This window comes from Salmo salar, chromosome 20, assembly GCF_965601325.2.
Source record: "Salmo salar chromosome 20, fSalSal1, whole genome shotgun sequence".
NCBI classification, from domain to species: Eukaryota; Metazoa; Chordata; class Actinopteri; order Salmoniformes; family Salmonidae; genus Salmo; species Salmo salar.
Genome location: NC_138310.1, coordinates 63,939,841 through 63,964,019, shown reverse-complemented (window position 1 = coordinate 63,964,019; position 24,179 = coordinate 63,939,841). Strand labels below are relative to the sequence as shown.

The following is a 24,179-nucleotide window of genomic DNA, read 5'->3' as shown; positions in this document are numbered from 1 at the left end:
TTCGGTCAGCAGTTCTGTTCTTTTTTTTTTTTACTTTAGTTTATTTTGTAAATATTTTCATAACTCTTTCTTAAAACTGCATTGTTGGTTGAGGGCTTGTAAGTTAGCATTTCATACAACACCTGTTGTATTCGGCGCATGTGACAAATAAAATTTGATTTGTTTATTTTCTCTGCAGCTTATAATACACCCAACTCTGAACAGATGGCTTCAGATATTGACTCTCTGACTGGAGTAAGGTACTAGAGGGAGTGGCTACATTTGGGAAGCTAATATTGGGACCACTATGGCATCACATTCCTCTATTTTTAGTCCCTAAAGGCAAACTGAGGAGAGAAGGAGTAGAAAGAAGTACAGTCTGTCACTGTGTGCAAGGCAGAACCTCTAGAGATTCTGAACAAATGTTGCTATTGTTTTCAACATTTTCTAACATACCACTCCAAAAAATGCTGTCTCTCTTGGGAACATCTGCTTTTGTTTTCAAGACTGCAAAAAACTCCCACTGTATAGAAAAGAGGTTCTCCTTTTGGTGTTTAATTTAGCCAGCCTGAGGAAGAATCACCATGAGAACAAGCACAGCAAGGCATCTTGTTTTGCCTCAAAACAGTGACATAAGTATTAATGAATGACTGTTCCACACCTCTTCCAGTATGAATCATCATGTCTCAAGGTGGTGAAATGTATGTAGCTGCCATCAATGAATGAATGTAGGTGATGTAACTGTCGTAATTACCAGGCCCATCATCTGCCCTGAAATCATGATAACAGCCCGATGGCTGTCACACACAGCCTAGCCTCCAGGCGGATCTACAGATCTACAGCTGACGTGATTTAGTGTCCTGTGGTGCCCTGAACTGCAGCCAAACCGCCAGGCAGACACAATTCCGGATCATGCAGTAAATTAGCAGTGGTGAAAGGATCGAGGCTGAATCGGCTCCGAGGTGTCTCTGCCTCTCAGGAAACAATCTCTCTTTCAGCAATGCTCTCTATGCACCAGGCTCAGACTAGAGCAGGGTGGGGTTGAGAGGTTCGGCATTGGTACACACACTAATAGATAGACATATATGTATGCACATTGACATTGTACACTTACTGTACACATCATAGAAGAATGATGTATAATTTAGACAAGCTGTATATAAACTCATTAACTCATACTGACCAAAAGGGACATACTATGATATATTATGGCAAACATATCCTAGTATGTTTAGTTGATAACCGTACAGTATTCGAAACATGCAAATAGACCTAATGATTTGTAAATACAGACTTCCTGTATAGCCCGTCATCCATTGGCCCTATAGTATATTTAGCTAAATATGATTTGTCTATTAGAAGTGCTTTGCATATATTTTGCTGTGACTTCAAAGTTATGTCCCTAAGGCTGTGGAGGTAACAAAATGTTGTCAGCCGGTGATTGTCAAGCAAATAACTGTCGGTCTCACGGTAAGTGACCGTTAATTAACATAAACACATTTAGTTTCTCCTGGCTTCCACACAAGCCACTGATGCAGTAAATCCATTATTTACTTTAGATAGATAGGTCTAAAGAAACATAATATGAAAAAATTGTAGTCTATTTCAGAAGAACAGAATAGCATACTCTGAGTTGTCCTGATGTGGCTATGCCAAATGGCTGTGGGATACACTAGTTCATTTTACAGACAAGATTTGCATAGAATTCTGTGACATTATTTTATAGTATGAAGAATACAATTGAACAAAGCTGAATAAAATGGAAAGGATATTTTTTCCAAACGATTTGAGGGAGTGCGCACTATTCCGTATTGAGCGAAAAATTAGGTGCTCCTATATTCATTTAGAGGTATTAATTTAGTTGTTCTATTAACATTGGGCTATATGTTTTGATTGTAAGGTTGCATGATATAACTAATGATTTTTTTTTAAACTTGCTTGAACGGCGTGAGCTCTTAGTTTTTTTGTGTAGGCTGTACCCACTTCATCAGTCTCTCATTCACAATTTGACAAGCACTTGCTAATCCCTAACATTTCCCGGGAATTCTCCTTTGTGTGGCCGTAATGCACCGTAAAAACATCTATTCCTTCTGTGGCCAGTGGCCGTTGTGCCCTTGGCCCGGAGTGCTGGGTTGTACTCTTCTCCCTGAGTGCTGCCTGATCCGAAGCACCTCCAACTCGCATGGCTCTCCATCACGTGATCGGGTCTTTGTCACAGGCTACAAGTGAAGACCGACACATCGGGGACACAACTGCGCGTGTCCTTATCCAATTCCAAGGTGCATATTGGAAGAACTGTCCACATTTACTTTTCGTCAGCCAACAAGATGAGTAGGCCTAACGAACAGCAAAGCACTAGCCTATGTCGATTTACTATCCCCTATAGTACAAAAGATGAAATAAATATTCCAAACTTAGTAGGATGCGATAGATCCCAAACCACTAGGGGAAAAAAACATGTTTACGCAATGTTGCTGATGCAACAGATCAGAACGCTTTAGTTTAAATGTTGATAAACTATTAGGCCATAACCGTCCAGTCCAGGCAGATTGTTTGTACACCATCCACTGTGTGAGTTTCACAGATGTGACGTGGAACATGTTGGTTACCCGAGACAGTCCCAGTTAATGCCCTGGCCCCTAACCTCATCAATGTGGCTGGGGCAGATGGATTTTCCAGAGGACCAGGAGAGAGAGAATGCACCATGCAACCTGTGGTGGAACTTTTGATTGTGGCAGGCCCTGACATGAGGGGTACTACAGTATTTAAAAAATATATATATATATATTTCACCTTTTATTTAACCAGGTAGGCTAGTTGAGAACAAGTTCTCATTTGCAACTGCGACCTGGCCAAGATAAAGCATAGCAATTCACCACATACAACAACACAGAGTTACACATGGAATAAACAAAACACAGTTAAAAATACAGTAGAACAAAAGAAAACAAAGTCTATATACAGTGAGTGCAAATGAGGTAAGTTAAGGCAATAAATAGGCCATGGTGGCGAAGTAATTACAATATAGCAATTAAACACTGGAATGGTAGATGTGCAGAAGATGAATGTGCAAGTAGAGATACTGGGGTGCAAAGGAGCAAGATGAATAAATACTGTATGGGGATGAGGTAGGTAGATACCCCATCTGTAAACAGCCCATCTATGTACAGGTGCAGTGATCTGTGAGCTGCTCTGACAGCTGGTGCTTAAAGCTAGTGAGGGAGATATGAGTCTCCAGCTTCAGAGATATTTGCAGTTCGTTCCAGTCATTGGCAGCAGAGAACTGGAAGGAAAAATGACCAAAGGAGGAATTGGCTTTGGGGATAACCAGTGAGATATACCTGCTGGAGCGAATGCTACGAGTGCGTGCTGCTATGGTTACCAGTGAGCTGAGATAAGGCGGGGCTTTACCTAGCAGAGACTTGTAGATAACCTGTAGCCAGTGGGTTTGGCGACGATTATGAAGCGAGGGCCAACCAACGAGCGTACAGGTCGCAATGGTGGGTAGTGTATGGGGCTTTGGTGACAAAATGGTGGCACTGTGATAGACTGCATCCAGTTTGTTGAGTAGAGTGTTGGGGGCTATTTTATAGATGACATCACCGAAGTCGAGGATCGGTAGGATGGTCAGTTTTACGAGGGTATGTTTGGCAGTACGAGTGAAGGATGCTTTGTTGCGATATAGGAACCCGATTCTAGATTTCATTTTGGATTGGAGATGCTTAATATGAGTCTGGAACGAGAGTTTACAGTCTAACCAGACACCCAGGTATTTGTAGTTGTCCACATATTCTAACTCAGAGCCGTCCAGAGTAGTGATGCTGGACGGGCGAGCAGGTGCGGGCAGTGATCGATTGAATAGCATGCATTTAGTTTTACTTGTGTTTAAGAGCAGTTGGAGGCCACGGAAGGAGAGTTGTATGGCATTGAAGCTCGTCAGGAGGTTAACACAGTGTCCAAAGAGGGCCCAGAAGTATACAGAATAGTGTCGTCTGCGTAGAGGTGGATCAGAGAATCACCAGCAGCAAGAGCAACATCATTGATGTATACAGAGAAGAGAGTCGGCCCGAGACTTGAACCCTGTGGCACACCCATAGACTGCCAGAGGTCCGGACAACAAGCCCTCCGATTTGACACACTGAACTCTATCAGAGAAGTAGTTGGTAAACCAGGCGAGGCAATCATTTGAGAAACCAAGACTGTCGAGTCTGCCAATAAGAATGTGGTGATTGACAGAGTCGAAAGCCTTGGCCAGGTCGATGAATACGGCTGCACAGTAATGTCTCTTATTGATGGCGGTTATGATGTCGTTTAGGACCTTGAGCGTGGCTGAGGTGCACCCATGACCAGCTCTGAAACCAGATTGCATAGCGGAGAAGGTACGGTGGGATTCGAAATGGTCGGTAATCTGTTTGTTAACTTGGCTTTCGAAGAACCGTTAGAAAGACAGGGTAGGATAGATATAGGTCTGTAGCAGTTTGGGTCTAGAGTGTCACCCCCTTTGAATAGGGGGATGACTGCGGCAGCGTTCCAATCTTTGGGAATCTCAGACGATACGAAAGAGAGGTTGAACAGGCTAGTAATAGGGGTTGCAACAATTTTGGCAGATAATTTTAGAAAGAGAGGGTCCAGATTGTCTAGCCCGGCTGATTTGTATGGGTCCAGGTTTTGCAGCTCTTTCAGAACATCAGCTATCTGGATTTGGGTGAAAGAGAAATGGTGGGGGCATTGGCGGGTTGCTGTGAAGGGTGCCGGGCAATTGACCAGGGTAGGGGTAGCCAGGTGGAAAGCATTGCCAGCTGTAGAGAAATGCTTATGGAAATTCTCAATTATAGTGGATTTATCGGTGGTGACAGTGTTTCCTAGCCTCAGAGCAGTGAGCAGCTGGGAGGAGGTGCTCTTATTCTCCATGGACATTACAGTGTCCCAGAACTTTTTTGAGTTAGTACTACAGGATGCAAATTTCTGTTTGAAAAAGCTAGCCTTAGCGTTTCTAACTGCCTGTGTATATTTGTTCCTAACTGCCCTGAAAGTTGCATATCACTGGGGCTATTCGATGCTAATGCAGAACGCCACAGGATGTTTTTGTGCTGGTCAAAAGCAGACAGGTTTGGAGTGAACCAAGGACTATATCTATTCCTAGTTCAATTTTTTGGAGTGGGGCATGCTTATTTAAGAGGGTGAGGAAGGCACTTTTAAAGAATAGCCAGGCATCATCTACTGACGGGATGAGGTCAGTGTCATTCCAGGATACCCCGGCCAGGTCGATTTAGAAAGGCCTGCTCGCAGAAGTGTTTTAGGGAGTGTTTGACAGTGATGGGGGTGGTCGTTTGGTCGCAGACCCATTACGGATACAGGCAATGAGGCAGTGATCGCTGAGATCTTGATTGAAAACAGCAGAGGTGTATTTGGAGGGCGAGTTAGTTAGGATGACATCTATGAGGGTGCACGTGTTTACGGATTTGGGGTTGTACCTGGTAGGTTCATTGATCATTTGTGTGAGATTGAGGGCATCAAGCTTAGATTGTAGGATGGCTGGGGTGTTAAGCATGTCCCAGTTTAGGTCACCTAGTAGCACGAGCTCAGAAGATAGATGGGGGGCAATCAATTCACATATGGTATTGAGGGCACAGCTGGGGGCAGAAGGAGGTCTATTGCAAGCGTCAACAGTGAGAGACTTGTTTCTGGAACTGTGAATTTTTAGAAGTAGAAGCTGGAATTGTTTGGGTACAGACTTGGATAGTAATACAGAACTCTGCAGGCTATATTTGTAGTAGATTGCAACACCGCCCCCTTCGGCAGTTCTATCTTGGCGGAAAATGTTATAGTTAACGTTGGAGATTTCAGGGTTTTTGGTGGTTTTCCTAAGCCAGGATTCAGACACGGCTAAGACATCCGGGTTGGCAGAGTGTGCTAAAGCAGTGAGTAAAACAAACTTAGAGAGTAGGCTTCTAATGTTAACGTGCATGAAACCAAGGCTTTTACGGTTACAGAAGTCAAGAAATGAGAGCACCTGGGGAGTGGGAGTGGAGCTAGGCACTGCAGGACCTGGATTAACCTCCACATCACCAGAGGAGAAGTAGGATAAGGTTACGGCTAAAGGCTATACGAACTGGCCATCTAGCACGTTCGGAACAGAGAGTAAAAGGAGCAGGTTTCTGGACACGATAGCATAGATTCAAGGCATAGTGTACAGACAAAGGTAAGGTAGGATGAGAGTACATTGGAGATAAACCTAGGCATTGAGTAATGATGAGAGAGATATAGTCTCTAGAGACGTTTAAACCAGGTGATGTCATCGTATATGTAGGAGGTGGAACAACATGGTTGGTTAAGGCATATTAAGCAGGGCTAGAGGCTCTACAGTGAAATAAGACAGTAATCACTAACCAGGACAGTAATGGACGAGGCATATTGATGTTAGAGAGAGGCATGCGTAGCCAAGTGAACATATGGGTCCAGTGAGTGGTTGGGCTGACTGGGGACACAGCGATTCAGACAGTTAGCAGGCCGATGCTAACAAGCTAACAGTTAGTAGGCCGGGGCTATACAAGCTAGCAGTTAGCAGACCGGGGCTGGCAAGCTAGCGGTTAGCAGACCGTGTTAGCAAGCAAGCAGTTGGCAGACCGGGGTTAGCAGTTAGCAGACCGGGGCAGGCAAGCTAGCAGTTAGCAGACTGGGGCAAGCAAGATAGCAGTTACCAAACCGGGGCAAGCAAGTTAGCCTTTGGGGGACGTCGCGATGGAGGTAAGTCTGTTTTTGCCTCTTCGTGCGGTGACGTCGATAGACCAGTCGTGGAATTAGTAGGTTTCCAAGTAGCTCTAGGTAGCTAGTAGGCCGCGGTTAGCAGAATGGGCCTTCAGCGGACGTCGTGCCTGAGGGGCCTGTTGGAATCCTCGGGCAGATTATGTCGGTATTCCAGTCATAGCGGAACGGCGGGGTTCTGTGCCCCATACCGGCAGTAGAAGGGGTCCGGATATTGTAGCCCAGGAGTGGGCTTCGGTGGTAGCAGCGGAGACCTGGCCGGGCTAGCTTCAGGCTAATTGGTGCTTGCTCCGGGATGAAACGCAAGCCGTGATTGCGGTTAGCTAGTTGCGAAGATCCAGATGAAAATGTTCAGAGTTTGCGGTAGAAATCCGGGGGATATGGGTGAAAAAATAAAAATAATAATAGGTCCGTTATGCTCTGGTTTGAGTCACGTTGTTCGAACTGGCGAGAGCTTTCCGAGCTAAAGGTTAGCTGATGACCGCTAGCAATGGTTTGCTGACTGATAGCTGGTAGGTAGTTAGCTGGCTAGCTTCAGTTGAGGGATTCCAGATCTGAAGTAAATAGAAATACTTTAGAAAACAAAACGGATCCACGCCACATTGGGTGAGTTGGGTTGCAGTAGAGTATTTAGAAGTTGAGGTTTAGGAAAATATTTTTAAAAGATATGCGAAGTAAAATATGTAAAAAGATATATACAAGGGACATGACAGGACAAAGACGTCTGACTGCTATGCCAGCACGACAGCCATACTCCACTCCAGAGGTCTTGGGTCTTCCACTCCCAGGACAGGTAGGCACACTGACCAGAGAGATGCCTGCTCATAGAGGACCTGGTGGGGGTTGAACACTCCTCTTCCAGTTCCACAGTAGAGAGGAGGTCCCTCCCTGTACAGTCCCAGTCGAGGGAACCCATACCCTGTAAAACGCCAATTTCCCTGAGCAGCCTGAGCCTCCCTGAATCCGTCTGCACATCAGAATGCTAACTTGGCTCCCGAAGTGAAGTCATTGTTTTTATTAGAAACAAAAGTTTTTCATCAGCCAGGCCTGGACTGGAGCATAACTGTAACTGAACCCAACTGGAGGCTTCCCCCACTGAGACAGACAGGCCTCACTCCTACATCTATCTCTCCCTTTCACTGAAATTACTAGAGAGACCACAGTGCTAAAATCATTATATGGTACTATGTGCCTATACCAAATTGTCTGGACTGGTGCAGTCCTTAGTGTATTGGCTTGGCTATCTCAAGGTCACTGGTACAATTCTGGCTCAGACTTGCTCTCAGACTTTCAAACATCAATATTTCTATGCTTCTCAGACAACTCTCAGGAAATAGACCTCTGACTCTCAGTGCTATTCTTCAGGAGCTAGTCATTTCAAGCAACGCCCATATTCTTCCCTATGATATGGAAAGTGAGTTTCCACTGTGTGAGATTGATCTTGATGTGCTCTGTCGTCGGACTACACTGAACATATACACCTATAAATAGTCCCAGTTTCAAACATTTGTGGTCATAAAGAGTCTGTTTCCGATTTTATGCAGTATGTTTTATATTCATATCAAGTCACAATATACAGTCACAACAGTCATTATGCACTGAACAATAATATAAACGCAACATGTAAAGTGTTGGTCCCATGTTTCATGAGCTGAAATAAAAGATCCCAGACATTTTCCATATGCACAAAAAGCGTATTTCTCTAAAATGTTTTACACAAATTAGTTTACATCCCTCGTTGTGAGCATTTCTCCTTTGCCAAATAATCCATCCACCTGACAGGTGTGGCATATCAAGAAACTGATTAAACAACTATATTCAGCAACTTCACACAGCCATTGAAGGGGAGTGGGACAATATTCCACAGGCCACAATCAACAGCCTGATCAATTATATGCAAAGGAGATGTCGTGCTGCATGAGTCATACCATGTACTGACTGGTTTTCTGACCCACACCCCTACTTTTTTGTTAAGGTATCTGTGACCGACAGATGCATATCTCAAATCAAATAGTATTAGTCACATGCGTCGAATACAACCTTACAGTTAAATGCTTACTTACGAGCCCCTAACCAAAAATGCAGTTTAAAAAAATACGGATAAGAATACAAAAATAAAAGAAACAAGTAATTAAAGAGCAGCAGTAAAATAACAGTAGCGAGACTATATACAGGGAGGGAACCGGTACAGAGTCAATATGCGGGGGCACCGGTTAGTTGAGGTAATATGTACATGTAGGTAGAGTTATTTAAGTGACTATGCATAGATGATAACAACAGAGAGTAGCAGCGGTGTAAAAGAGGAGGAGGGGGGGCAATGCAAATAGTCTGGGTAGCCATTTGATTAGTTGTTCAGGAGTCTTATGGCTTGGGTGTAGAAGCTGTTTAGAAGCCTCTTGGACCTAGACATGGTGCTCCGGTACCGTTTGTCGTGCGGTGGCGGAGAGAACACTCTATGACTAGGGTGGCTGGAGTCTTTGACAATTGTTAGGGCCTTCCTCTGACACAGACTGGTATAGAGGTCCTGGATGGCAGGAAGCTTGGCCCCAGTGATGTACTGGGCCGTTCACACTACCCTCTGTAGTGCCTTGCGGTTGGAGGCCGAACAGTTGCCATACCAGGCTGTGATGCAGTCAGGATGCAGGATCCAGTCAGGATGCTCTCAATGATGGTGCAGCTGTAGGATTTGAGGACCCATGCCAAATCTTTTCAGTCTCCAGAGGGGGAATAGGTTTGGTCGTGCCCTCTTCACGACTGTCTTGGTGTGCTTGGACCATAATAGTTTTTTGGTGATGTGGACATGAAGGAACGTAAAGCTCTCAACCTGCTCCACTGCAGCCCCGTCGACGAGAATGAGGGTGTGCTCGGTCCTCCTTTTCCTGTAGTCCACAATAATTTCCTTTTGTCTTAATCACGTTGAGGAAGAGGTTGATGTCCTGGCACCACACGGCCAGGTCTCTGACCTCCCTATAGGCTGTCTCGTCGGTGATCAGGCCTACCAATGTTGTGTCATCGGCAAACTTAATGATGGTGATGGAGTGGCCTTGCAGTCATGAGTGAACAGGGAGTACAGGAGCACACTGAGCACACACCCCTGAGGGGCCCCTATGTTGAGGATCAGCGTGGGGGATGTGTTGTTACCTACCCTTTATCACCTGGGGGCGGCCCGTCAGGAAGTCCAGGATCCAGTTGCAGAGGGAGGTGTTTAGTCCCAGGGTCCTTAGCTTATTGATGAGCTTTGAGGGCAGTATGGTGTTGAACTCTGAGCTGTAGTCAATGAATAGCGTTCTCACATAGGTGTTCCTTTTGTCCAGGTGGGAAAGGGCAGTGTGGAGTGCAATAGAGATTGCATCATCTGTGGATCTGTTGGGGCTGTATGCAAATTGGAGTGGGTCCAGGGTTTCTGGGTGTTGATAATGGTGTTGATGTGAGCTATGACCAGCCTTTCGAAGGACTTCATGGTTACAGACGTGAGTGCTATGGGTCGGTAGTCGTTTAAGCAGGTTACCTTAGTGTTCTTGGGCACAGGCACTATGGTGGTATGCTTAAAACATGTTGGCATTAAAGACTCTGACAGGGAGAGGCTGAAAATGTCAGTGATGACACTTGTCAGTTGGTCAGCGCATGCTCGCAGTACACGTCCTGGTAATCCGTCTGGCACTGCGGCCTTGTGAATGTTGACCTGTTTAAAGGTCTTACTCACATCGGCTGCGGAGAGCGTGATCACACAGTCTTCCGGAACAGCTGATGCTCTCATGCATGTTACACTGTTATTTGCCTCGAAGCGAGCATAGAAGTAGTTTAGCTAATCTGGTAGGCTTGTGTCACTGGGCAGCTCTCCCTTTGTAGTCTGTGATGGTTTGCGAGCCCTGCCACACCCGGCTAGCGTCAGAGCCGGTGTAGTACGATTCAATCTTAGTCCTGTAATGATGCTTTTCCTGTTTGATGGTTCGTCGGAGGGCATAGCGAGATTTCTTATAAGCTTCTGGGTTAGAGTCCCGCTCCTTGAAAGCGACAGCTCTAGCCTTTAGCTCAGTGCGGATGTTGCCTGTTATCCATGGCTTCTGGTTGTGGTATGTATGTACGTACGGTCAATGTGGGGACGACGTCCTCGATGCACTTATTGATGAAGCCAATGAATGATGTGGTGTACTCCTCAATGTCATCAGAGGAATCCCGGAACATATTCCAGTCTGTGCTAGCAAAACAGTCCTGTAGCTTAGCATCTGCTTCATCTGAGCACTTTTTTATTGATCTAGTCACTGCTTTAATTTTTGCTTATAAGCAGGAATGAGGAGGGGAGAGCTTTGTTTGTGTCTCTGTGTGTGGAGTATAGGTGGTCCAGAGTTACTTTTACTCTGGTTGCACATTTAATATGCTGATAGAAATTTGGTAAAATGGATTTAAGTTTCCCTGCATTAAAGTCCCTGGCTACTAGGAGCGCCGCCTCTGGGTGAGCGATTTGTTGTTTGCTTATAGCGAATACAGCTCATTCAATGCTGTCTTAGTGCCAGCCTCCGACTGTGGTGGTTTGTAAACAGCTATGAAAAATACAGATGAAAACTCTCTAGGTAGGTAGTGTGGTCTACAGTTTATCATGAGATACTCTACCTCAGGTGAGCAATAGCTCGAGACCTCCTTAGATATCGTGCAATAGCTCGAGACCTCCTTAGATATCATGCACCAGCTGTTATATATCTGTATTCCCAGTCAGGTGAAATCCATAGATTAGGGCCTAATTTAATTCATTTCAATTGACTGATTTCCTTATATGAACTGTAACTCGGTAAAATCTTAAATTGTTGCATGCCGTGTTTATATTTTTGTCCAGTGTAATTAGATGTTAATTCCTGTGGAGGTATGCTTGCGTCACATACTTTATTGAATAGACAGAATCATTTACAGTTTTTTCCTCACTCGAAGAAAGGCTAAATTAAGTGATTTCTATTTCTATGCGGTATAGTGCAGAGTCGGTGATAAGGTTTTTATCAAGTGTAGATTTTTCTGCTCCTTTTACGTCGTGTTGCTCTTATTAGTGAAGGTGGGAAACAACATCACTTCACTGATCCTCAACACTGGGGCCCCACAAGGGTGCGTGCTCAGCCCCCTCCTGTACTCCCTGTTCACCCATTACTGCGCAGCCATGCACACCTCCAACTCAATCAGCAAGTTTGCAGACGACACAACAGAAGTGGGCTTTATTATCAACAACGACGAGACAGCCTACAGGGAGGTCACTCGGGGGCACTCGGAGTGTGGTGTCAGGAAAACCTCACTCAACGTCAACAAAACAAAGGAGATGATCATGGACTTCTGGAAACAGCAGAGGGAGCACCCCCCATCCACATCGATGGGACAGCAGTGGAGAAGGTGGAACGTTTTTTTTAAGTTCTTTGGCGTACACATCACAGACAAACTGAAATTGTCCACCCACACAGACAGTGTGGTGAGGAAGGCACAACAGCGCCTCTTCAACCTCCAGGAGACGAAAGAAATTTGGCTTGTCACCTAAAACCCTCACAAACTTTTACAGATGGACAATTGAGAGCATCATGTCGGGCTGTATTACCGCCTGGTACGGCAACTGCACCGCCCACAACCTCAAGGCTCTCCAGAGGGTGGTGCGGTCTGCACAACGCATCACCGGGGGTAAACTACCTGCCCTCCAGGACACCTACAGAATCCCATGTTACTGGAAGGCCAAAAAGTTATTCAAGGACAACAACCACCCGAGCCACTGCCTGTTCACCCCGTTACCATCCAGAAGGCGAGGTCAGTACAGGTGTATCAAAGCTGGGACCGAAAGACTGAAAAACAGCTTCTAAGGCCATCAGACTGCCTAAATTCAGACTCAAAATCATCGGCCACTTTAATAAATGGATCACTAGTCACTTTAATAATGCCACTTTAATAATGTTTACATATCTTGCATTACTCATCTCATATGTATATACTATATTCTATACCATCTTGCCTATGCCGCTCGGTCATCACTCATCCATATATTTATATGTACATATTCTTATTCCATCCCTTTACTTAGATTTGTGTGTGTTAAGTAGTTGTTGTTGAATTGTTAGATATTATTGCACTGTTGGAACTTAACATATGCTAACCATGTGTATGTGATCAATAAAATTTGATATGATTCATGACACAGCAGGGGCGAAACGCTCCTTGTGAATGCCAGTTACTTTAAAGTTAGATATAGTGTGATTCTAGCCTTCAGCTAATTTACCGCAGGCTGCGTCTCTGCTGCTGTTTTATTCAACCTGGCTCATTTTCTAGTCCCTTTATACTTCAGAGAAACAGCTTGCCTTGTAAATGGATACTGGTACTTCCACACTTCTGTGTAATGATAGTGAAAATGGCTGTTGTCCTATAAACTTCTGGATATCAATTGATGTCTGATAAATAATTATTTATCAATAAATGTTATAAACTAGATGGAAAACAACTATAGTAAGATGTACGATATTCAATTACTTTTCTTTTTATTTGTTTGATTTTCTCTTCCTGTTGCTTGGACGATTAACCAGAGTATAGGTGTCTTATACTAACAGCATATTTCCCATTTCTCTCCTCTCTGTCTGTCCAGATGAAGCTGTGGAACAAGTACAAGGTGACCAGTATTCCCTCGCTGGTGTTTGTGGATGCAGCCACAGGGAAGGTGGTGTGTCGGAACGGACTACTGGTGGTGAGAGATGACCCCAAAGGTAAATATCCTCAGTCAGACTGAGCCTCAGCACTGAGCAACTGCACGGGCATGGGCACACAGACACACACACGCGCAAACAAGCATACAGTTTATTACATGAAAAATGCCTTGTCAGAATTTCATATTGCGAAGTTTCTGTGCCACATCCTTCACCAGTTGGCCATATTTCTCAATTTGTGTCCTGTTCTGGTATTGCATGAATATTATAAAGTTCCCTGTCTTATTCCCACATCTGCAGACCTATAATTTCCCTGCTTTTAAGTGGGAGACTGCCTGTTCGCAAGAGCAGACTTGCATTCCTTTCTGGTACATGAGAGGATGTCCTCTCATGGCCAAAAAATCACAATATTTTGACATCCTGCTCTTTAGAGCCCTTATTGCACAACATGAGAAGGGCCCATTAGTCAGAGAGGGGGTGTTCCAAAAAAGGTCCAAATACAAATTCCATCTAGACACCGTTGCCCAAGATGACACACAAAACAATACATACATCGGCCTAAACATCAGCGCCACAGGTAACTTCCACCAAGCTGTGAACGAGCTGAGAGACAAGGCAAGAAGGGACTTCTATACCATCAAAAGGAACATCAAATTTGACTTACCAATTAGGATTTCGCAAAAAATACTCAAATCAGTTATAGAACCCATTGCCGTTTATGGTTGTGAGGTCTGGGATCTGCCTGCCAACCCAGAATTCACAAAATGGGACACACACCAAATTGAGACTGCATGCAGAATTTTGCAAAAATATCCTCAGTGTACAACGTAAAACACCAAATAATGCATGCAGAGCAGAATTAGTCCGATAACCGCTAATTATCAAAATTCAGAAAAGAGACGTTAAATTATACAACCACCTAAAAGGAAGCGATTCCCAAACCTTCCATAACAAAACCATCACCTACAGAGAAATTAACCTGGAGAAGAGCCCCCTAAGAAAGCTGGTCCTCGGGCTCTGTTCACAAACAGACCCCACAGAGCCCCAGGACAGCAACACAATTAGACCCAACCAAATCATGAGAAGAAAACAAAAAGATAATTACTTGACACATTGGAAAGAATTAACAAAAAAACTGAGTAAACTAGAATGCTTTTGGCCCTAAACAGAGAGTATATAGTGGCAGAATACCTGACCACTGTGACTGACCCAAACTTAAGGAAAGCTTTGACTATGTACAGACTAAGTGAGCATAGCCTTGCTATTGAGAAAGGCCGCCGTAGGCAGACCTTGAGGACAGGCTATGTGCACACAGCCCACAAAATGAGGTGGAAACTGAGCTGCACTTCCTAACCTCCTGCCAAATGAATGACTATATTAGAGAGATATTTCTCTCAGATTAACAGAGCCACAAAAATTCGAAAGCAAACCCAAATTTGATAAACTCCCATATCTACTGGGTGAAATACCACAGTGTGCAATCGCAGCAGCAAGATTTGTGACCTGTTGCCAGAAGAAAAGGGCAACCGGTGAAGAACAAACACCATTGTAAATTTATTTTCCCTTTTGTCCTTTAACTATTTGCACATTATTATAACACTGTATATAGATGTAATATGACATTTGAAATGGCTTTATTCTTTTGGAACTTCTGTGAGTGTAATGTTTACTGTACATTTTTGTTTATTTCACTTTTGTTTATTATCTACTTTACTTGCTTTGGCAAATTTAACATATGCTTCCCATGCCAATAAAGCCCTTGAATTGAATTGCGAGGGAGAGTGGAGAGAGTAGGCATGGTGGCAGTAGAACACGTGGTGCAGGGGAATGGATTTCACGAGCTGAACTGTATGACAGATCCTCTGTCTGCTTAATGAATCCCAGTCTCCATCCCAGCCCACAGTAGACTGCATACTGTATCATTCCCATGATTCATTAACACCAACTAGATGTGGTAAAGAAGAGATTCATCCATCCCCTCCTCTTTCAGAGTTGTTAGAGGTTAGCGGTAGCAGAAAAGGGGTGTGTTTGCGTTGTAGTGAGGAAGGGAGACGGGGGTTACAGGTGGGGTAGTAAGAGTTTGAGGTGGGCTGGGGGGTAAGGGGGAGAGTGGTTGAGAATTCAGGACACTCTCTCTTTCAGCATTGTGAAAGGGCCTAGCTGTCTTAAGTGGAGGAGAAGTTGCCTGCAGCACCAGGAAGGAGGGCACTTTTACAGTGTGAATGGGGACAACAATAAAAGGCTACAGCGGCAGAGGCAGTGGGGATGTGTCAGCCCTGCCTAATGAAGGCCTATAGAGGAAGGCCCACATAAAGGAACCTTTACATCCCTGCCTACAGCGCTTTATTTATGATTACACCTTATTATTTGGTCATCCCAAATGCATCTCTTGTGCTTGACACTAACAATGAAGACACCTTGAAAAAGAAACGAGAGGGAGTAAGGCTGGCAGCGCTCCCTGTAGCTATATGGGAAATTGAAAAGCATGGCTTTCAATAATCATTCAAATCTAATTTTGCATTTGTTGTGCGGTCCCATTTCCAAACACAGATGACATGGATTACAAAAGAGCTTGTGAGAAGGAGACACACTGGGTTTAGGTGTTTGTATGACAAATGCTGGGCACATGTGCATGTATTTAATATCTAATAGCTGTGCCAGGGGGATGGAGAGAGTGCTCTGGTTTTGAATGGGGAGTTTCTCACACACAGAAAAAGCTCTTCTCTGTTCACTAATCAGACCCTTGTCTCTCTATCCTTTCTCCCCAACACCAAACCCTCCCTCCCACCCTACTTCTCCCTCATTCCCTCACCCCCTCTTTACCTCTGTCCTTTTCTCCCTCCTCCCCCCTTGCCCCCCCTCTCTCAGGCCTGGAGTTCCCCTGGGGGCCCAAGCCCTTTGCGGAGGTGGTGGCCGGCCCTCTGCTCAGGAACAACAGGCAGACGACAGACATCAGCTCCCTGGAGGGCCACTATGTGGGAGTGTACTTCTCAGCACACTGGGTAAGTGGTGGGGGGGCCGGGAAGGACACACACACGCAGGGAGGGAGGGAGGGAGGGAGGGAGGGAGGGAGGGAAAGGACCCTCATTTTCCTTTTCAGGCACCCAGCTGTCCTCTGATATGAGCAGTAGCCTTATGAAAGCCAGGGCGGGGCGGCAGGGCACAGCGGAAGGAAACACAGCAGCCGGTAGCCAGGGAATGGACTGAGTAGTTCGGTGACTTCCATTGTCTGGGACTACAGTAGCTAGTTATCCCACTCCTTGCCGTCATCACCAACTAGTGCCCTTTTAAAGTGGGCAGTGGGCGTCAGATCCATTGTCTCTGTCAGTGCTGGGCTTGCCCATCCGTGTGAAGGTCGTGACTTGGTGACGCATGAAAGGCTTGTGTCACTGATGAGCTCAGCTGATGACACACACACACACACACACACACACACACACACACACACAGGCCGCAGACGCCCCTCCAGCTGCCAGTGCTGCTTTCAGCTCCAGAGACCAGTCAGCACCTAGCCATAACGCACTGACTGGCCCACTTTCCAAACCAATACAAATTTGTACATTTTGTTTGTCACATGCTTCACAAACAACAGGTGTAGGAGTAACAGTGAAATGTTTACTTACCGGTCCTTTTCCAACGATGCAGAGTTAAAGATAAAATAGAAATAGTGACATGAGGAATAAATACACAGTGAATAACAATAACGAGTAAAAATAGCATGGCTATATACAGGGAGTACCAGTTCCAAGTCAATTTGCAGGGGTACGAGGTAACTATGTACATATATAACTACAAAAGCTATGACAATGGAGCCGGAGGGGATGGCTGCCATTTTACGGGCTCCTAACCAACTTTGCTATTTTGTGTGTTTTTATGCATTGTTTGTAACTTATTTAGTACATAATGTTGCTGCTACCGTCTCCTATGACCGAAAAGAGCTTCTGGATATCAAAACAGCGATTACTCACCTCGAACTGGACGAAGATTTTTTCTTTAATGAGTCCGACGTGAAGGATATACTGTTTCTCCGAAGACCAGGCCCAAATCCCTGTCATTCGCGTGAAGAAAAGACAGAGGTACAGGGGGCGGAGATCGGTGTGCTTTGAGAATTCGTCAGCGAGTGCGTAACCCGCCTCTACCATCTGTTCTATTGGCCAATGTGCAATCTCTGGAGAATAAACTGTATGAGCTCCGTTCGAGACTATTCTACCAACGGGACATTAACTGAAATATGTTATGTTTCACAGAATCGTGGTTGAACAACGACACGGATAATATACATTTGGTTGGATTTTCCGTGCATCGGCAGGACAGAACTGCTACGTCCGGTAAGACAAGGGGTAGTGGTGTGTGTCTATTTGTCAATAACAGCTGCTGATCAATGTCGAATATTAAGGAAGTCTCGGTATTGCCCGCCTGAGGTAGAGTACCTCATGATAAGCTGTAGACCACACTATCTATCAAGAGATTTCATCTATATTTTTCGTAGCCATCTATTTACCACCACAAACCGATGCTGGCACTAAGGCCGTACTTAACAAGCTGTGTAAGGCCATAAGCAAACAAGAAAATGCTCATCCAGAAGCAGTGCTCCTAGTGGCCGGGGACTTTAATGCGGGAAAACTTAAATCCGTTTTACCTAATTTCTCCCAGCATGTCACCTGTGCAACCAGAGGGAAAACAACTCTTGACTACCTTTACTCCACACACAGAGATGCATACAAAGCTCTCCCTCGCCCTCTATTTGGCAAATCTGACCATAATTCTATCCTCCTGCTTACAAGCAAAAACTAAAGCAGGAAGTACCAGTGACTCGCTCAATACGGAAGTGGTCAGATGATGCAGATGCTACGCTACAGGACTGTTTTGCTAGCACATATGTTCCGGGATTCATCCAATGGCATTGAGGAGTATACCACCTGAGTCACCGGCTTCATCAATAAGTGCATCAACGACGTTGTCCCCACAGTGACCGTATGTACATATCCCAACGAGAAGTCATGGATTACAGGCAACATCCGCACCGAGCTAAAGGCTAGAGCTGCCGCTTTCAAGGAGTGGGACACTGATCCGGACGCTTATAAGAAATCCTGCTATGCCCTCAAAAGAACCATCAAACAGGCAAAGCGTCAATACAGGACTAAGATTGAATCCTACTACACTGGCTCTGATGCTCGTCGGATGTGGCAGGGCTTGCAAACCATTACGGACTGCAAAGGGAAACCCAGCCGCGAGCTGCCCAGTGACGCGAGCCTACCCGACAGGCTAAATGCCTTTTTATGCTCGCTTCGAGGCAAGCAACACTGAAGCATGCATGAGAGCACCAGCTGTTCTGGGCGGCTGTGTGATCACGCTCTCCGTAGCTAATATGAGCAAGACCTTTTAAACAGGTCAACATTAACAAGGCCGCAGGGCCAGACGGATTACCAGGACATGTACTCCGAGCATGTTAGACCAACTGGCAAGTGTCTTCACTGACATTTTCAACCTCTCCCTGACCGACTCTGTAATACCTACATGGTTCAAGCAGACCACCATAGTCCTTGTGCCCAAGAAATCGAAGGTAACCTGCCTAAATGACTACCGCCCCCTAGCACTCATGTCGATAGCCATGAAGTGCTTTGAAAGGCTGGTCATGGCTCACATCAACACCATCATCCTGGAAACCCTGGACCCACTTCAATTCGCAAACCGCCCCAACAGATCCACAGATGACGCAATCTCAATCGCACTCCACACTGCCCTTTCCCGCCCTTTCCTACCTGGACAAAAGGAACACCTATGTGAGAATGCTGTTCATTGACTACAACTCAGCGTTCAACACCATAGTGCCTACAAAGCTCATCACTAAGCTAAGGACCCTGGGACTAAACACCTCCCTCTGCAACTGGATCCTGGACTTCTTGACCAGCTGCCCCCAGGTGATAAGGGTAGGCAACAACACATCTGCCACGCTGATCCTCAACATGGGGGCCCCTCAGGGGTGTGTGCTTAGTCCCCTCCTGTACTCCCTGTTCAGCCACGACTGTGTGGCCAAGCACGACTCCAACATCATAATTAAGTTTGCTGACGACACAATGGTGGTGGCCTGATCACCGACAACGATGAGACATCCTATAGGGAGGTCAAAGACCTGGCAGTGTGGTGCAAGGACAACCACCTCTCCTTCAATGTGAGCAAGACAAAGGAGCTGATCGTGGACAACAGGAAAAGGAGGGCCGAACAGTCCCCCATTAACATCGGGGCTGTAGTGGAGTGGGTCGAGAGTTTCAAGTTCCTTGATGTCCACATCAACAACAAACTATCATGGTCCAAAAACACCAATAAAGTTGTGAAGAGTGTACAACATTGCCTTTTCCTCCTCTGGAGACTGAAAAGATTTGGCATGGGTCCCCAGATCCTCAAAAATGTTCTACAGCTGCACCATCGAGAGCATCCTGACCGGTTGCATCACCGCTTGGTATGGCAACTGCTCGGCATCTGACCGTTAGGTGCTACAGAGGGTAATGCGTACTGCCCAGTACATCACTGGGGCCAAGCTTCCTGCCATCCCTGTTCTCTCTGCTACCGCACAACAAGAGGTACCGGAGCGCCAAGTCTCGGTCCAAAAGGCTTCTTTACAGCTTCTACCCCCAAGCCACAAGACTGACGAACAATTAAATTGCACCCCGGACTATTTACATTGACCCCCTCCCCCCTTTGTTTGTACACTGCTGCTGCTCGCTGTTTGTTTATCTATGCATTGTCACTTTACCCCTACCTACATGTACAAATGACCTTGACTAACCTGTACCTACGCACATTGACTCGGTTCCAGTACCCCCTGTATATAGCCTCGTTATTTTATTTTGTTACTTTTTATTTTATTTTTTACTTAAGAAAATATTTACTAAATAAACTAATCTCTATTTCTTGAACTGCATTGTTGGTTAAGGGCTTGTAAATCAACATTTCAGCGCATGTAACAAATACAATTTGATATAGTTATGTGTATTATTTTAAGGCTACATTCCCCTCTCTTAAGTGTAAATCCCCCCCCCCCCCCCATTAAAAGACAGCTCCAAGCGTGAAATGGCCAGCACTTGGCCAGGGGATTACTTTTTACCAACAACCTGAAGTGACCCTCGACAGGATAGAGTAGGCGACCCAGTTCCTCACTGACTTTACCCTCGTCACTAGCTATGTGTGTGTGAGCCCCGTGTTTGTGTCACTGAGGCTGAGAAGGAAATGGAGAATGGAAAGAGAGAATATACTGTAAGAGGGAGAGACTGATGTCCCACCGCTGGCACTCTGATACCATCTTAATGCCAGCCGCTCTGCTCCTCCATGCTCGCACGCACTCATGGAGGGAACACAACACACACACACACACACACACACACACACACACACACACACACACACACACACACACACACACTAGACCAGAGACTATGAAGTCATTCTCCCTGCTTGACTTGAGAGGGCTCTCAAAATACACACAACAACAGATGCCTCCAAGCCAAGACCATCCTTAGTTCAATCCTGAGCACTTAGGTTCTCACATCTGAATGGCCCAGGAAACAAAATTAAAATGTTAGTCCTGGTTTCTGGTGAAACATTGGAGTGACGTACTGCAGAGAGTCAGTCAGAAAACCCACCCAAGGCCATGATGACCTCAACAACTACACATCTGTCGTCATCATTATATATATATATATACAGTTGTATAGGGACAGATTAATATAGGTCATTTTGGAAATTGTGTTTGTGTTGTCCCTGCAGTGCCCTCCATGCCGCAGTCTGACCCGGGTGCTGGTAGAATCATATCGCACTGTGAAGGAATCGGGTCAGAAGTTTGAGATAGTGTTCGTCAGCGCTGACAGGTGAGACTCATGCAATATTTCCTTCACACATGCATACACACTCTGTCTCGCGCTCTCTCTGTTGCGCTCTCTCTCTCTCTGTTGCGCTCTCTCTCTCTCTCTCTCTCTCTGTTGCTCTCTCGCTCTCTGTCGCGCACATATACATATATACACACACACACACACACACACACACACACACACACACTTTTTTGTCCATTAAAATAACATCAAATTGATCAGAAATACAGTGTAGACATTGTTAATATTGTAAATGACTATTGGAGCTGGAAACGGTTGATTTAAAAAAAAAAAACATTTTTAATGGAATATCTACATAGGTGTACAAAGGCCCATTATCAGCAACCATCACTCCTGTGTTCCAATGGCACGTTGAGTGCCTAGAAGGCCAGCATCCCGGAGTCGCCTCTTCACTGTTGACATTGAGACTGGTGTTTTGCGGGTACTATTTAATGAAGCTGCCAGTTGAGGACTTGTGAGGCGTCTGTTTCACAAACTCCACACTCGAATGTACTTGTCCTCTCGCTCAGTTGTGTACCGGGGCCTCCCAGTCTTTCTATTCTGGTGAGAGACAGTTTGCGCTGTTCTGTGAAGGGAGTAGTACACAGCATTGTACGAGATCTTCAGTTTCATGGCAATTTCTCGCATGGAATAGCCTTCATTTCTCAGAAGAAAGTTATTTGTTTCTGGCCATTTTGAGCCTGTAATCAAACCCACAAATGCAGATGCTCCAGATACTCAACTAGTCTAAAGAAGGCCAGGTGTATTGCTTCTTTAATCAGAACAACAGTTTTCAACTGTGCTAACATAATTGCAAAAGGGTTTTCTAATGATCAATTAGCGTTCTTAAAATGATAAACTTGGATTAGCTTAACATAACGTGCCATTGGAACACAGGAGTGATGGTTGCTGATAATGGGCCTATGTAGATATTCCATAAAAAATCTGCCGTTTACAGCTACAATAGTCATTTACAACATTAACAATGTCTACACTGTATTTCTGATCAATTTGATGTTATTTTAATGGACAAAAATTTGAATCGACTGAATAAACAGAGTTGACAGTGACTCTGAGGGTTGTTTTGTGTTTGTCAACCAACGCAGGTCGGAGGAGTCCTTTCAGCAGTACTTCAGTGAGATGCCTTGGTTGGCAGTCCCATACTCAGACGAGGCCCGACGATCACGACTCAACAGACTCTTCGGAATACAAGGTACAACACTATCTCTGATGTCTCCTCCTGTACTCATACACTGAAGTCCTCCTGGACACGAGACTCAGTGAGTATCAAACACTAACTGTCTGGCCAAATGATGTGTTGATGTGGAGAAGCGGCCTAATGGCAGCCAGCTCTGTGTGCTGTTCTGTGCTGGGTCAGGGTAGGGAACAGTGAACAGATAGCCCTCAAGCTAAAGGAATGTGGGCTGGTAATCAAGTTTACTGTTCCGCTCGCTGAGTAAGGGTCATTTCTCGCTCTGCCTTTTTCCTTCTTCCCAAGGCTTTTTTTCTATAACCCCCCCCCACCCCAGTCTCTCGCTAATGCCCCACCATCAAGTCTGTCTGTCTGTGTCTGTCCGGCCACAGGGGAGTAGTGTGGTTGTAGTCAAGGTGCTGGCTCATTGCCTCTTCTGCCTGAATGTTAAGAATGCTTGCAGGACTGGTCGATACTGTCCCGCTTCCCCATTCAAACCCCTGTTATTCACACTGGCCCCCACCCATCACCACACACACACACCCTTCCTCCCAGCCAAACACACACACTCTGTCTGTTTCTGATAAGGCTGTTTAATACGGCAGTGAGATTGTAATCTGAAAGGCTGTGGGAGAGAAAGGGGTCGGGCGTTATGAAAAATCTCCTGAACAGGGAACGCAGCGGGAGTCTGAGCAGAGAAATGGATAGAGAGAGACAGAGAGACAGAGAGACAGAGAGCAGAGGCAGGTCAGAGCCTCTGAGGGACTTTAAGCTCCTCCATACCACACAGATAAACAGTGGGAGAGAGACAGCCATATGTGGTGAGAGCGACTGGAAAACATGGAAGAACAGGAGGGGAGGTGGCAGAGTAGCAAGATCTTCAATTCATGATTGTTCTCTCTCCCTGTTTCCATCTTTCTCACTTTCTTTTTTCCCTCTCTCCCACCCTCCCTCCCCAGGTATTCCCACCCTTATTCTGCTGGACACGGAAGGTCACATGATCACGCGACAGGGCCGTGTGGAGGTGCTGAATGACCCAGAGTGTCGGCTCTTCCCCTGGCACCCCAGGCCCGTACTGGAGCTCAGCGAGTCCAACGCCGTGCAGCTCCACGAGGGGCCCTGCCTCGTGCTCTTTGTGGGTGAGTAGATGAGTGGATGACCATTTCAATGTCAGTCCCTACCATGCACCTCCACGAGAGGCCCTACCTCGTGCTCTTTGTGGGTGAATGGAGGAGCATTCAGTGCTGGTTTCTACCAAAACAATCCTTCAGAATATGTATAGTAGTACATTCTAAAGAATATTGTGCAAGTAGTAAAAGTGAACAGATCAGTTGTAAGGCCGCATGCTATTTTAAAGTTTGAGAATATGCAAGAGTAGGGTAGAGAGAAGGATGAGAAGAAAATTGTCTGTCTGTTAGGCTGTTAGCAGTGAGAGAGATGGCAGAGATGGATGCCATGCTCTGCTAAGTGGCTCAGGCCAAACTGGACAGGACAGCCAGCAGGCCAGACGACACAATAATAAATCAATGTGAGAATGGAGTGACCGGGTGCACACTGATGACCTCATGATTTCAGGCCACCCTGAGATCAGATCCAAAGGGGTCAGCCACAGACCATCTGCTCTCCTCCGTTTGCCTCCTCACTCGTCTGCTCATCTGTCCGTTCACTCACCCTGTCTCCTCCTTTTGTCTCCTCACTCATCTGTACATCTGTCGGTTCACT

The 24,179-nt window shown here is 45.6% G+C and overlaps 1 protein-coding gene across 1 annotated transcript in view; it reads left to right on the top strand.

The window, feature by feature from the left end:
- Window positions 1-24,179, top strand: part of typx (Tryparedoxin) — a 79,979-nt gene that overhangs the window by 47,977 nt on the left and 7,823 nt on the right. The window contains exons 2-6 of the mRNA NM_001173858.1: window positions 13,343-13,460; window positions 16,269-16,402; window positions 21,165-21,265; window positions 22,372-22,478; window positions 23,417-23,596. Coding sequence (NP_001167329.1) covers window positions 13,343-13,460; window positions 16,269-16,402; window positions 21,165-21,265; window positions 22,372-22,478; window positions 23,417-23,596 — 640 coding nt within the window. The remainder of the gene's footprint in view (window positions 1-13,342; window positions 13,461-16,268; window positions 16,403-21,164; window positions 21,266-22,371; window positions 22,479-23,416; window positions 23,597-24,179) is intronic.